General features: G+C 41.6%; 1 protein-coding gene across 2 annotated transcripts in view; it reads right to left on the bottom strand.

Moving 5' to 3' along the window:
• Fam171a1 (family with sequence similarity 171 member A1) overlaps positions 1-15,067 on the bottom strand; it is a 115,800-nt gene extending 100,733 nt beyond the window's left edge. For both annotated transcript variants that reach the window (XM_076831868.1, XM_076831869.1), the window contains exon 1: positions 14,789-15,067. In XM_076831868.1, the coding sequence (XP_076687983.1) occupies positions 14,789-14,885 (97 nt within the window). In that variant the 5' untranslated portion in view covers positions 14,886-15,067. The remainder of the gene's footprint in view (positions 1-14,788) is intronic.
• Positions 15,068-15,281: the final 214 nt, after the last annotated feature.

Here is a 15,281-nt window from a genome sequence, read left to right as displayed (position 1 = left end):
TCATAAATAATAGCCCTTGTCCAAAACCTAGGAACTCCTTTCTCCTGCTTACTTTGCATTTATAAAATACTTTAACACATACTGATTTAGAATGCCTGTGTTTAATATTTATATGTGACATCTAGATTTCAATGAAGACAATGAAAAAACTGTAATGGTATCGACAATGATTTTTTTTTTAATTTAAAAGGCAAATGAGGTTCAAGACAGTGAAAAAAACAGTTTCAAAAAAAATAGTGGAGAAAGTACACAATGAGAGTTTTTTATTTTTTTTTAATCAATTTTAAATCCAACTAAAAATCTAAGTTCTGGCAGAAGAATCAATTCTAAAGAAAATATAAAGTGGGCATTAAAAAACCCCTCAAACAGTTTGCTCTGCCAAGAGGTGAATGAACAAAGATTTCTGAGCTTAATTTCGCTGTGTAGTCTTTACATTTTTGGTAAAAGAAAAAAAATGTACACATAAAACTACGGTGGCCATCAAAATCATCTGGGGAGGAGAGACTTAATTTTCTGCAGCCGTATTTGCAACATTTGGACAAAATAAGACAGAGGGGCTCTCCACACAGGGCCCGGAGAGCAAAGTCGCTTTTTAAAAGGGCTCTCTGTGCTCTGGCAGATGAGCTGCAAACTTGGCCAGACTGCAGACACCGTGTCCTCCACGCTCACCAGTTGCATGCATTGACTTTTCTATCCCTCAACCATATGCCTTATCACACATGCAAAAACATGTAGAGCAGATGGTAGGTAACAAAGAGAGGAGCTTGACCCGCCCAGCGAAGAGTGAAAGACCTTGTTCTAAAGGAGGCATGGCAAATCCCATCACCTCCAACCTCTGATTAGATGGTAATATTTTAAAAATCAAATGCTAGTAAACACAAGTAATTTCTTTCACGCCATCCTTAAAGAGCAGATATGGCCCTTTTGTATTTAATATTGGGAATAACAGACTTGGATTTATTTAAAACTGTTGTTTTCATAATTCTGAATAACCACACCTTAAATGTGATAAATACTAACAGTGATAGTATATACTAATCAGCAATATCTAGAGTATTTCTGACACATTAAACTCCTAATACAGAGCTCCACAAGGAGGAATGAGACTGAGTAACATAGCTCATGAGCATCAAAGCAAGGAAATGCCCTAAAATTGAAAAAAAAATCATTTTTTAAAAAAAAATCTCTATTTTAATATAAACAACAGAAGGGCTATTTGTACCACAAATTCCATATGCCTATGTAGAGTCCAAAGAAGACAAAGGGCTTGGGGAAAATATTTCTACTAAAAGGGCTGCAGTGTATACCACAGGGGAACTGCCCCTGCACAGGACCATTCTCTAAATGGAAACAATTTAAATGGAGTAGATGGCTCTGAAATAGAAAAGTTAGGAAAGGTCACAGGAGGAAGAAATAGGACTGCGAGACAGGAACCAACACCCACTTCTCCCTCAATCTCAAACTTCCAATGGCTAAAGCAGCTCAGCTCCACCAAATCTGCACATGACATGAGCTTCCCCCTGAAAGGCCAAGGTCTCACCAAGCTTTAACCTGGTCACATGGTGACTCAATTAATGATATCAACACTGGGCACTGTCTTCATAAAGCCCCTCTGGGACACAGACAGCCCCAGCGTGTGCCTACTGAGCAGGTGACTAAAACACGTGGCCAAGTCAGAGGGAACCCCATACTGGGCAGTTGGAGGTCCCCTCACCTGTCAGGCTGCATCTGATCATGAATCCACAGCAGCTACCAGTAAGCATGTGATGAAGTGGTTCTGCATGATCAGGCAGGATAGCCACTGAGATCATTTGAAACTGTGACGGGGCCAATAAAATAGCAAAGAAAAAAGTTTGCATTAAAATATTGTTGAGAATAAACATAAACAGAGCAGAGAAACTTCAATTTTGTTTCCTAAAAATGCTTCAATACTTTTGAGAAACTCCAGCCACTTATATGTGGAAAGTAAAATACATGTACTATATATTTTTGTCAAAAAATATGTATAAATATATAAATAGCTGTCCTCAAAAATGGCCAGAATTAAAAAGACAATGCCAAATACTGATAAGAAGGTGGAGGAAGTGAAATTCATGTACATTTTTTGATGGGAATACAGAAAGATATAAACAATTTGCAAAATATTCTCAGTTTCTTATGAAACTGAACATTCACCCGTCCTATTCGCCAGAAATTCTACTCCAAAGTATCTTCTCAAGAGAAATGAAAACTGTGTGCACAAAGGAATTGTATAAAATTTTCACAGCCAAAACTAAAACCAACCTTAGTGTTCATCAATAGAGAACTGGAGAATCCACATGACAGAAAACTATTAAGCAATAAAAAGAAACACACTACTGTACTGACATAAGCCACAACATGGGTGGACCTCAACAAATGTTATGGTGAATAAAACACACCAGAGTACATACTGTCTTGATTGCATTTATATGATGTTCTAGAAACAAACAAACCAACAAACTATGATAGACAAAAATCAGAACTGAAGTTGACCCTAAAGAAAAGGGGCAAAGATTTGCTGGGATAGAGAATAAGTGGTGGTAATATTCTATATCTTGACAAGGGTTTGGGTTGCACAGGTGAATGTATATCCTAACACTTATAATTATATTGTATTTCCTCGTCTAGAAGTTTTTCTAAGAGAAAAATAAATATTGAACACTTATTAATGATATACATTCTGAAGTATTAGGCTGAGATATACTTTAAAATATATCAAAAAGTAAGATGATTAATAGATGGGTACAAGGAATGAATACATGAATAGATAAGTAATAAAGCAAGTATAGTAAAATGTTGATTGCAGAATCTAAGTGGTGTGTAGGGTATTCCCTGTAAAAAATTGTTTTAATATTTATTTTTTAGCTATAGGTGGATACAATATCTTTATTTTATTTTATTTTTTTATATGGTACTGAGGAACAAACCCAGTGCCTCACGCATGGTAGGCGAGCACTCTACCTCTGAACCACAACCCCAGCCCCTCCCTGCAAAATTTTTTTCTTTTCTTTTATGACATTTTCATAAGTTGTGGAAAATGCTTATATTCACATAAAACAATCATTTTTTAAAATTAATTTTTGGATTATTGTATAAACAAAAATAAACCAGGGAGCTTTTCTTAAATAGAGAAAAAGATCAAATTTTTACAAGTAAGTTCAAATACTAAATAAATACTGGTATTTTATTTTATTTTACTTTGGAGCAAATAAACTCCTCCCCCTGTGCCAAAAGAGAAAAAGGCATCTCATAAATCCCAAATAGTCATCCCTGAGTGACTGCTCTACACTGGACCATATCCTTTTCAACCTCCAACTTGCCAATGGTGAGCTCAAACACGGATCAGGATTCTCTAACACTACTGGACTTTGCACCCAAGCCAAATGAAGCCCGGAACCCTGGCTGGGTATAGCCCTAATCCCACACTGCTCTACTGAACATCCCTTAAGAGCCCTTGAGAGTTCTTTGTATGAACTCTTCTACAAATCTGGATGCCACACAGCACCAAGTTCCAAACTTGGCTCTTAGGAGATGCTCAGCAAATAACTGTTCAAGGTCACTCTTCGTGGATCAAAGGTAAATAAGGACCACATAAGGGGGTATTTTTTTGCCTTTCTTCTTAAAAATTACCAGGACAAAGCGGAGGGAGAGAAAGGGAAGGGGCATAAGGGTAGGAAAGGTACGTTACCCTAAGTACGTGTAAGAAGACATGAAGGATGTGACTCTACTTTGTACAACCAGACATATGAAAAATTGTGCTCCATATGTGTAATACAAATCGTAATGCATTCTGTTGTCATATATAACAAATCAAAAATTTAAAAAATTACCAGGACAATTAAGAGCCCCATTTTATATTGGTAGAATACCACGATGATTAAAATTATGTGAAATTGGGGCTGGGGATATAGCTCAGTGGTACAGCATTTGCATACCATATGTGAAGCCCTGGGTACCATCCCTAGGACCACAATAAATAAATCAATAAATAGGAAAAAAACTGTGAAATTATAATTTTATCCTCAAACTCATAAAATGACATAGTCTGAGGGTAAAGGCTAGGTGGCCTCCTGTAACACAGTGGATTATGCCCATTACTGTGTGACTTTGGGAAAGTGATGTACCTTCTCTGAACCCCACCTTCTTCTTCTATAAAATCAGAATGACATTTATAGTTCAAAGGATTGATGTGAAGATTAAATAAAATAATCTGTCGAGTTACTCTGTGTAGTGATAAGCACCCATCACATTAGCTAATTGCTACTGTTATTTTATCCGTGTCCAGGAGAGTCCTTGTCTCTATTACGCTGATGTAATGTTAAGTGCAACTGAGGTATTATAAATATTTATTAAATATTATTTAAATAACACGTAATACATATTTAATAAATCCTACTTAAATATTTATTATCTAAATAAACTTTACTCCTCAGTTCTCAGAATCAAAATACAAAACTCGGCTTTAAATACAGTACTTTACAATAGCTTTTGATATTGCATAAACTGCCTTGCGTTTTGCTTCTGTGTGCCCACGCCAGGTTTCTAAAGTCTAGGGGCAAAAGGCGCAAGAAGTCACTTGCCCAGAACTCTTTTCCAGAATTCCAGAGAGAACATGCTGAGCAGTCTTCCACCTCCTGGACACCTCCCGTGGCAGGTGCCTCTGTCTGCTGGAGATTCATGACCCATCTTCTACACTAGGGCTGTGGCAGCAGAATGTGCACACCTTGTGTACCTAGTCTCGGGAAATGGATTCTGTCAAACGGCAAAAGGGACTACAGAGGTAATTAAAGTGAAGTGCTTCAGGAGATAGGGAGATTACTCTGGATCATCCCGCAGGTCCAATCTAACCACATGAGCCCTTAAAGGTGAAGGACTTTTCTCTGGCTGTGGTCAGAGGCAGAGCAGATGAACAAACCAGAGCCATCTGACACAGGGAGGATGAAATGTGCTGCTGCTGGCCTGCGACAGAAGCCGCAAGGTGACAGACTGTAGGTGGCTTTGTGGAACTAAAAAAGTCTCCTGGCTGACAGACAGCAGAGCAACAGGGACCCCAGCCCTGCATCTGCAAGTAACTGGATTTGGACAACTTGGATGAGTTTGGAAGCAGATTCTTCCCCAGAGCCTCTGAAAAGAACAAAGCCCAGCAGAAGCTTTGATTTTGGCCCTGTGAAGCTCCCAGCAGAGACTCGCTGAGCTATGCTGTGCCCAGCTTCTGTCCCATGAAAACTATCCCATGATAAAGGGGGTTCTGGACCACTAAATGTGAGGTAATTTGTTAAGGCCTCAATAGAAAACTAATGTACTGGCCCTGAAAATATCTCAAGCTCCCTACATGTCTCCCTGATTCTTCTTTCCTTCAAAGCAAAATATTCTCTGGGACTGGTCCACGTTTCATGAACAAGACTTTAAAACTACCCATTTAGCTGCTATCCTTAAAAAAAAAAAAAAAAATTCCTGGACTTCTCCACCCACTGCACTCAGTCCAGCTATTCTGGAGCTGAGCCTGTGATGACCAAGGACAGTGAGGTTGCTGTTGAAGGGTTCTGTGCACAGGGGCCTGCCAATCCAACCCCGCCTCACCAAAAGTCACAAGTGGATTACAGCGTGGTAAGGATAAACACGTTCTCATCGGATGTGTCCAGCAGTGTCAACAGCAATCTCAAACCTGTTCCCTAGGACCAATGACAATCCTCCAAGGACGGCCAGGACAGCTCATAACACAGTAGGATCATGTCCTAATGAACTTTCTAGAGCCATGTCTTCATCAGGATAACCCAAGATCACCCTGGAAGCTGGGGTAACCAAGTCACAACAGCCCTTCCTTGAAACTTTTGGTCACCAAAAGGATCTAAATCTTTTTCCCACTGATTAAAAAAGAAACGTTAATCTGTCCCATTCTGAAATTTTGTTTCTGCCAGAGTTACTGCCCACAGAAGCTTTTTTACTTGGATCTAAATTTTGCAAACTCCTTCTTAACTTTATTTCATAAGAAAGCATGATCCATGGCTTGACCAAGTCCTCATCCAAATTATTAGCAAAATATCATGAAAAGTGAATGATAATTATTAATCAACAACTAAATAATAAATGTTATTTAATAATAAAATATTAAGACCCAATATACATGGTTTTACTTCTCTGTTAAGACAAATTTCCATTAGAAAACATTATATTTTGGCCTTCCTTTCTGACAGGAGAGATTTCAGTGGTGCAAAGGAACCACTCTAATACTGTCAGCATAAAGTGGAAAAGAGTGACCCTCATCCATTGAGACCGGAAAACTACTGATGTTTTTAAAATCAGAAGTCTATCAATATGAGTCATCTTATAGACTTAAGATAGTTTTAATAAAAACGTTCAGTGTCTTTCATTCAGCCATGTCAAAATTAGAAATCCTTCCCCCACTTCAAATTCAATCACTACTTAAATCGTGTGTGTGTGTGTGTGTGTGTGTGTGTGTATGTGTGTAAACAAATAAAAATGTTCATTTGACCTGGAAATAGTTATGTGTTTCCTCATTAAACTTCTCAATTCCTTTGCAGTACAGCTTAAAATAAGACAAGCAAAATAATAAAATGAAACAATCTTCCATATACTCAGAACTCATTTGCAAAGTATCTGGTCCTAAGCCATCTTTTCCTGTGCTATTTGCTACTTCTCACTATTCCAAAATATCTTGGAGTTCTCACATTTGAGTATATCTTTTTATATTTTCTGTAAAAGTAAGGGTTCGAAACACTTGATGAATATATTAAATTTACATTTGATAATCTTATCTTTCCAAACAGATTATACAATATGAGAGAGCTTAACCTAATTGTCTCCATAATTATTATTCTGGGCACCAACTGAAATTGGAAATCACTGTAGCACAGGATTGCCCTATTTATGCTGCAGTGGCTTGAACATCCAGTCACCAAGAGGACTTCTTCTATCTAACCACTTTTAGGAACACAGGCGGACATGCTGCACATACATACTCTCCTTAATAAAACATCCTGGTATTTACTGTGGGTGAGTCCTTGAAATGCCTAGAAATAAACACTACTGACAGGCAATAGCAGCTTTCAGCCACCCAAGCTTTGGTAGGTTTCATCTTGCGTAATTACATAAAAAGAACTTTAGTGTATTCTTTTATTTTTCTACTTGGACTGTAAAACATAAGAGGGTAAAAACTCTGAAATGAGCTTACACAAAAATATACTACCCCCTCCCCCTGATCATGTGCCCCCTCTTTTTGGCTTAATAAGTAGTTTGGCACTCTGTCTTCATAGGGCAGATGCTATTGAGAACCTGATCTTAAGAGCAGAAAAAGGCTGTAGGTGAAGGGAAGTGAGGATGAACAAGAATGGTAAGAGGGTCCTACCAGAGAAAATTATTTAAACTGGTGAAGAACAGGAGGTAAAGGTGGGAGAAGTCACATGCTCCAGGAAGACCAAGGGAGGCTGGAAAGGCAAGACTTAAAAATTCATGCTTTATACTCTGGGTAAATGAGAACTATTCAAACATTTCTCTGCAAGAAAGAAAACTAGATAAAAGGGTGTTTGGAAAGAGAGAATGTGAAAAAGAGTCTGGGTCAAAAGAACAGACTCAGGCAGACACAAGCATGCCGGTGAGGGCTCAGGTTGACATGAATAAGGGTTGGGGTAGGTGGGGTATGTATGCTACTCCAACATGCGAGGACCTCCGCTACCAGGCGATTCCCTTCTCCACTGACTTACCTTTTTGCCAAAGCCCCAAAGTAAAGAAGGTTCTAGCTTCTCTCCATTCTTGACTTTATTTCTTTGTGGGAAACTCATGCCAAGCCAGGTCCCTATCCTTTTCCTTCCCAGGGACACAGGCTGGAATTCCACACTCTCTACTGATTCCCCAGGGACCTCTTCAGCTGCTGTTTGGGGACCTGCCCCAGGGTCAACCTGTCTCCCTCACTTGTCTACATTCAACTGAATTCTTTTGTTCTCAACGAAAATCCCAAGTGATTGTTCTTTTCCTGTGTTCTCTAACAGGCTCAGGGTTGAGACTTATCGTTGGTTCACACACTGCACCTGCCCTTGCCAGCGTGGGGCTCCTTCAATTGTTTAAATGGTGCCCGCCCTGGAGCTAGAGGGGCCCAGTTGCCTAAGAGAAGTGGATAAATACTGGGTGTGTTCTGAGCCCCTGAGACAACGGGGAGACTACTCAAGTTGGGGAGGGGGGGCAGGGCTTCCCCTAACATTTCAAGGCACTGAGAGCTTGTGGTGACATCTGATCACCACTTTCTTCTAACTCGTTTTACTAACAAGAGTTATATTTCAAGAAAAATTCGGGCAAAGCTTCCAAGCAAGCAAGCTTTCTAAAAATATCTTTTGACAGGGGGTTCAAAAGTCAACCAACTTCTCTCTGCAGAAGTGAACCCAAACTCTAGAAAGAACATGGCCGAGTGGATGTACCTTTGCTTATGAAAAGAAACATTGCAGCCCTCTGATCTCGTTTGAATGAAAAATACTTATTTTGGTAATCCCTTGAGGTGCTCCCCAAGGATTCATGTCATGGCTCCAATTTGGCAGAATTTTGCTAAACAGATGCAACAACCCCATGCATTTTTTTCAAATGTTATCTTTAGCAGCTTGATTCCAAAAAGTGGTCCAGGAAATACAGTTGTTATCTCTTTTTATAGTAGTTAGGCGTTTGGGTCTGTATAGTTTCCAATTGCTACAATAATATATTACCAAAATTTTAGTGGCTTAAAACAATCTGACTTTATTATCTTCCAATTCTGGAGATCAGAAGTTCCGAATCAGTTTCACTGGGCTAATCTCAAAATGTTCACAAAACTATGCTTTCTGGAGGCTTTAGGGGAGAACCTGTTTCCTGGCCTGTTCCAGCTTCTAAAGGTGGCTCATGGACCTTTCCTCCGTCTTCAAAGCTGGTGGTGTAACATCCTTTATCTCAACTCTGACCCTCTGCTTCCATCATCACATCTCCTCTGATTCTAACCCCTCTGCCTTTCTTTTATAAAGATCCCTGATTCTACTGGATCCACCCACACAAGTAGTTCAGAGTGGGCAGTTTTCTTGGTACCCTTGCACCAGAAATTCCCAAAGTGGGTGTCTATTGCCCAGGACTTTGCAGTTCAAAGCAATGATTCATTCACCACTCCTGACAAGAAATCATCCCATCTCATCATCTTTATCAGAATCATACCTGCAAAGTCACTTATATCATGTAAAGTAACATATTCAAAGGTTATGGGGCCGGGGCCGTGGCCCACACCTGCAATCCCAGAGGCTCAGGAGGTAGAGACAGGAAGGATTTTGAGTTCAAAGCCAGCCTCAGCAAAGGTGAGGCAGTAAGCAATACAGTGAGACCCTGTCTCTGAATTAAAAAAAAAATACAAACTAGATCTGGGGATGTGGCTCAGTAGTTAAGCGCTCTTGAGTTCAATCCCCAGTACCCACCCCCTTCCCATAAAAAAAATAAAAAAGGTTGTAGGGATTAGGACATTGACATCTTTGGTGCCATTATTCTACCTATCACAGGTTCTGTGTGCCTGGGCAGTACATTATCTTAAGGTCAATTTACTTCTCTTGGCCGGCTTCTTCATCTTTGAAACAAGGAAAATAGACTTGATCTGCAAGATCCTGTTGACACTAAAATAAGCTATGTAAATGCACTTGTAAGATTATAGATTGTATGGACTGCAAGGCAGAGAAAGGATTTAAGGGAATAGACAGATTTTGAGTCCAATTAAGAAAATATGCTGGGCTAGAGAAGGGTGCAGGAGGAGAAGTTTAAGGTAAACCTGGCACTTTGAATTAAAAGTGTCTATTAGATATAAAGAAATAAAACTGAAATACCAGCTAAAAGCAAGAGATGGCAAAGGTGGAGCTCCCCACATAGAAAGGTCTAATTACTGTAATCTGTAAGGTTTCATATATTTTGTGAGGAGTAAATGAAAGAAAAAAAGCAATTGTTGGCAGATTGACTTGAATCGAGGAAGAGAGCTGGCAAATGAAATGCTCGATCATACAAAGATGGAATCATTCAAAACATGTTGACCAAACTGCTTATTTTAAAAGAACTTATTAGGAATCCCTTTATAAAGTGGTAGTTGCCTTAAGTTTTGCCTGCTTGCAAATTTGGGTTTCAAAATATTAGGCGTTTCTTAATAGAGGGCATGAATTGGGTCAGAGTGTAGAATTTCTTTTAAAAACAGTTATTTCATACACTTAACTGATCTACTTAAAGTTTGATTTAAAAAAATATATTCAGTCCCACATTTGCTGAAACAAAATAATTTAGTAAGAATTGTGGTGTTCATGTCATGAAGTAGTTGGTAAAAATCAAGTGAAAATGATTTGTTTACAATATTTCTCTATAACTTGATCAAACTGTGTGTGTGTATAAAAATTTCCACTAAACATGTTTCACAAAAAGTACACGAGCTGGTTGTCATCACAAATCCTTTCATCTAAATCTCTGAAATGTTTATCTAAGTTTTCCTTCCAATATACATGTGTGGTGTCCAACTGAATTCCATGTGCTTTTTATTAAAACTAGTAAATTAGTACTTACTAAAATTACTTAGTATTTGCCAACAATGATAAAGTTGTTAGAGTTTGATTTATAGAGATTTACAGACATATCAGTATTAAAAAGAGAGCTGATTAAAACTCAGAAAGCCATTTGACAGCTATTAGTTTAGAAATTCACTCCGTAGCTGGGCAGTAGTATACACCTGTAATCCCAGCAGCTCAGGATGCTGAGGCAGGAGGATTGAAAGTTCAAAGCCAGCCTCAGCAATTTAGCAAGGACCTAAGCATCTTAGTGAGACCCTGTCTCAAAATAAAACATAAAAAGAGCTGTGGATGTGGCTCAGTGGTTAAACGCCCCTGGTTTGGATCCCTGGCACTGAAGAAAAAGAAAAAAAAAGAAAGAAAGAAAAGAAAAGAAAAAGAAAGAAATTCACTCAGGATTTTCTTCCTTTGGTTAGGATTTTAAGCTAGTAGCCTATAAATTACAAAGTATTACAGAACAAGTAGGATTACGAATATAATTTATAACTGGGCACAGTAGCCCACACCTATAGTGTCAGCTACTCAGAAGGTTGAGGCAGGAGGATTACTTGAGGCCAGGAGTGTGAAGTCAGCCTAGGCAACATTGTAAGACCATGTCTCAAAAAAAAAAAAAAATCACAAAGTCATTTCCAAGACTTTGTCAGAAATCCCCTAGTTGTTGCAGTTGTTTCTGCATAGAGTTGTCACATCTGGCTTTCAATGATGCTCCAGTGGCCTCTGTCAGTCTAACTTCTCCAGGTTCCCAAGATGCAAGTTTTTTGTTTAGATGGTATGCTCTTGGGCTGGGCATGGAGCTCAGTGGGAGAATGCTTTTCTAGCATGCAAGAGACCCTGAGTTCCATCTCTAGCACCACAAGGAAAAAAGAAAAAGTCATGCTCTTTGCTCTTAATATAATGTCAGCCTAAGTCACGGTTGTTGGCTGGACCTTCTAAAAGCCCTCCATTCATGGCTTCAGTCTTTCAACTGATCACAGTGGTCTAATAATTGAAGTTTGAGTTTGGCAAAGAATAGAGCTCTTGGAGAGAAGAGTGGTAGCCAACCATTCACTCAAATGTTATGACAGATTGTAGCTTTTCTGTAGGAACAAAAAGTTTAGACATTATTGTAAACTAGATAATAGCAACAAAATAAAGATGGAAAATAGAAGTCTGAGCATGAAGTCTTTCACCTAGTACTGACCTTTCTTTTGGCAAGTAAATAGTGTTGGGCTTCAAAAACATATCCCTATAGAGTACATCTGCACAGCTTACTGCTCTTCAAGGAGAGGCCCCCCCCCATCAAGCATCTCTGTGCAGTTTTGTAAGACATGCTGAAAGTCAAAGTTAGTCAATATTTTTGAATAACACTTTTTGTAAAATTTCCACAAAAGACACTGTAAACACTTCAGAGCAACTCATCTAGCCACTTAATAAAAACACCCAATCATATTCTTCATATTAATGATATTGATCACATGGCCACTAACCACTGCATTGGAATAGCTTTGCTGACTCAAAGCAGCTACAGTAAGAGAATCTAAAGCCAAAACTTGAATTTTATCTTGAATATATAAACAGCAAAGTAATGCCAAGAAATTTGGCAGATGTTGGTTTCTCCAGATGTTATAATTTTCACTTAATAAAGAAGGTATCATTTAGTCCCAAGAATCTAGTTGGAATACTAGAGCGTATGGTTTCTACACATTTGAGATCTTTAAGTAGTTTGACTTACGTGATTTCTAAACCCTGTTGGTATACAAAGTGTGTGTACACGCCTGTTCTAAATCTAATTCAAGTTTGTTTCTACAATACAAAAACAAGTCTTACAAATTAGGTTTTGGAGAAAATACATTGAACTTTCCTTCTTAAAATGCATGCTAACTATGATAATCTCAGGTGCGCTCTGGTATACACATTAGCATCTCCAATCTTTCATCCATTCAGCACTACCTGAGCCCCAACTATGAGCAAAACAATCAGCAACCTTCTGTGAAAAATGCAAAGTGAAATCAAATGTAACACCTGTCTTCACTGTGTCCAAGACCCAGGGGAACAGAGAAGACATGCATTTTAAAACTATTAGAAGAGAGTGATGGGCTGGGAAAATGACTCAGTGGTAGAGTGCTTGCCTAGCACTGGCAAGGCCCTGGATTCAATTCCCAGCACTGGGGGGGGGGGGGGGAACATAGTGATAAATATCAAGATGCTTTGAAGAACTCAGTGGGTTGAAAGCAACCATATGTGTCAAAAGAGAAATTGTCCATTCCCTGAATAATGACTAGCCCCAAATTCAGATGAATGGTGAGATCCTGACTTCTGATATAGCTCTTGGGCTCAACACCTTAAAAAATTCACCTTTACTCTAACTAACAAGTCAATGAAATAATCCAAGGGGAAGAACATTCCAAAACACTTGACTCCCACTGAAGCCATACCATATACTAAGATATTCAGCCAAGGCAAATTCTCACAGGTTGACTGTTTTCCTCTCTACTTCACAGAATCTTCCATTTCTGAGGGTTTAGCAGCAAGGATTCAGTAAAGCATGATCTTAGACCTAAAATCTAGTAGGTTTTTTTGGTGACTTTTTTTAAAAGAAATTGGAGCCACATATTTCTCAATTTTATAAGTGCACAAACAATATTTCCATATACTACTATTTCCGATGACAAAAAATCCAACCTGCTCTTTAAAATAATGGCTTCATTGAGGCAAAAATATCATATTCACTAAAATAGCTGATTCAAAAGAGCAGTAGGGTATAAATGAAAGAGGCTACGATGCAACGCCGATGATCTAATGTCATAAACATTCATTTCCTACATGAAAGACATATGGGTCCTTTTTGTACCCTGTCAATGTCCCCCTTTCCATAATGTATTGCTAAATTTATACACATATCATAATGGTCATTTTCTACCATAACTCTAGAAGAGCAATGCATTTGAGAGATGCCAGCAAGTGAACAGTCAAGTGATGGATACAAAAACCTTTAATTCAACATGTAGGTAAGAAACTAAACCCAGATTGTGGAGAGAGCCTCCCCTCCCTGTCACAGTGTTAGGTCCAGGCTTCTCTGGTCCTGGCACCAGGAAAGGGTTAGCATGAAGAAAAAGGATAAGGCAGGGTCCCAGCAAGAGAACGCTGGTTTGGAGTCCTCCTCCTCCTTCAGTGTGCAGGGCCAACTTTGCAGGCCACACACCTCAGCGATCTTGGGGGTCTCATGGCCATAGGGAAGAACCTTTTGGAGACTTGAGAGGCCCAAAGGAGCCGGGATGCAGATGTTCATCCGAGGGCCTCAATCTCCTTTTCTAAAGGCCAGCAATAGAGAAGCACTCGATTTTATCCCCACTAAAACATGCCAAGGAAGCTCTGGGGTTTCCCCCCAGATAATTTATATGTAAAAAACAAAAGACAGTCTTGTAGCCATTCTCAGAGGCGACCACGTTACTCCTATGACTGGAAAGCAGATTTGCAGAGGCCAAAGATTAGACAAAAGGCAAGAGCTGGAGACACACAGAAAGGGATATGATTTTTTTTTTTTTTTAAGTGATTAGGGCCTCCCAGTTCCAATATTTTTCTCCTCTTTGATATTTTTTCTAGGCCGCTGAGCAAATCCCTAAAGGTCTGGGAAAGACATCAGATAGGGAGAAAACCCCGAAACTTTCCCAACTGCGGCAGGCTGGTGGAAGGCAGCAGCTGCAGACCTTCGGGTCCTGGGGCGCAGGGGGCACCCCGGAGTGGCGGCCACCCCCTCCCCGCCACAACAAAAGGGCCGAGCGCAGCCTCGGAGCTGGGATTCTAGGACCCAAGCCCCTAATCGGGAATGGGGAGCGGCGGTGACGAGCCCTGGGCCGCCTTCTTCCACGGAGAAGGCGATGGAGCCGCGTGTCCCTATCGCCGCATAAAGGAAAGGACGTTCGGTTGCATCCAGACGAGCCACCAGCAGCAGCAGCAACAACAACAGCTGGTGCCACCCGCACCCCCGCCCGCCCCAGCCCCCCGGGAGCATCTGCCCGGCGGGCCCCGCGTCCCCGGGCGGCGCCGCCCCCTCGGGAGCGCTGCGCCCGGACTGCAGGCCCGGCGGTGCGGCGCGACTCCGGCGCGGCTCCTGCGCGGCTCTGGCTGCGGGGGCCGCTGCCACTACAATGCATCCCCGAACCCTCCCGCCGCCGCCTCTGCGCCAGGCCCTGCGCGACACAAAGCCCCCGGACCCGCCGCCGCCCACCGACCTTGGGCTCCGGCGCCGGGCTCCCGCAGCGTCTTGGTGACCGCCTTCCAGACGTGGCAGCCCAGCAAGCAGAGCAGCAGCGCCACGGACCTGCTCATCTCCGCGCCGCGGGGCCGCGGGCGGCTCGGGCTCGCTGACCAGCGGGCCGGGCAGCGGCGCGTCACGGGCGGCCGGGCGCCGCGCCTCCCTCCATGTTGCCTGCTCCGCGCGCGCCGGGCCCGCCGCCCGATTGGCCGGGCCCCGCAGCCCGCGGCCGCTCCCTCCTCCGCGCCCCGCGCCGGGTTTCCCCGAAGAGCCGCGGCGGCGGCTCAGCCAGCTCCTTAACCCCTTCCTGCCCCGCCCCGCCCCGCCGCGCCGCCCGCGGGAGGCGCCCAGGCCCCGGGCCCTTGGTGCCACCTGGCGGCCGCCGCGCCGCGGGAGCCGGGCCCGACGCTCCTCGGTTTCAACCCGCTTGCCCCACCGTTTCTGAAACTCCCCTGTGCACGTCCTGGCTT

This window comes from Callospermophilus lateralis, chromosome 13 (assembly GCF_048772815.1).
Source record: "Callospermophilus lateralis isolate mCalLat2 chromosome 13, mCalLat2.hap1, whole genome shotgun sequence".
NCBI classification, from domain to species: Eukaryota; Metazoa; Chordata; class Mammalia; order Rodentia; family Sciuridae; genus Callospermophilus; species Callospermophilus lateralis.
This window is presented reverse-complemented; position numbering and strand designations above follow the sequence as displayed.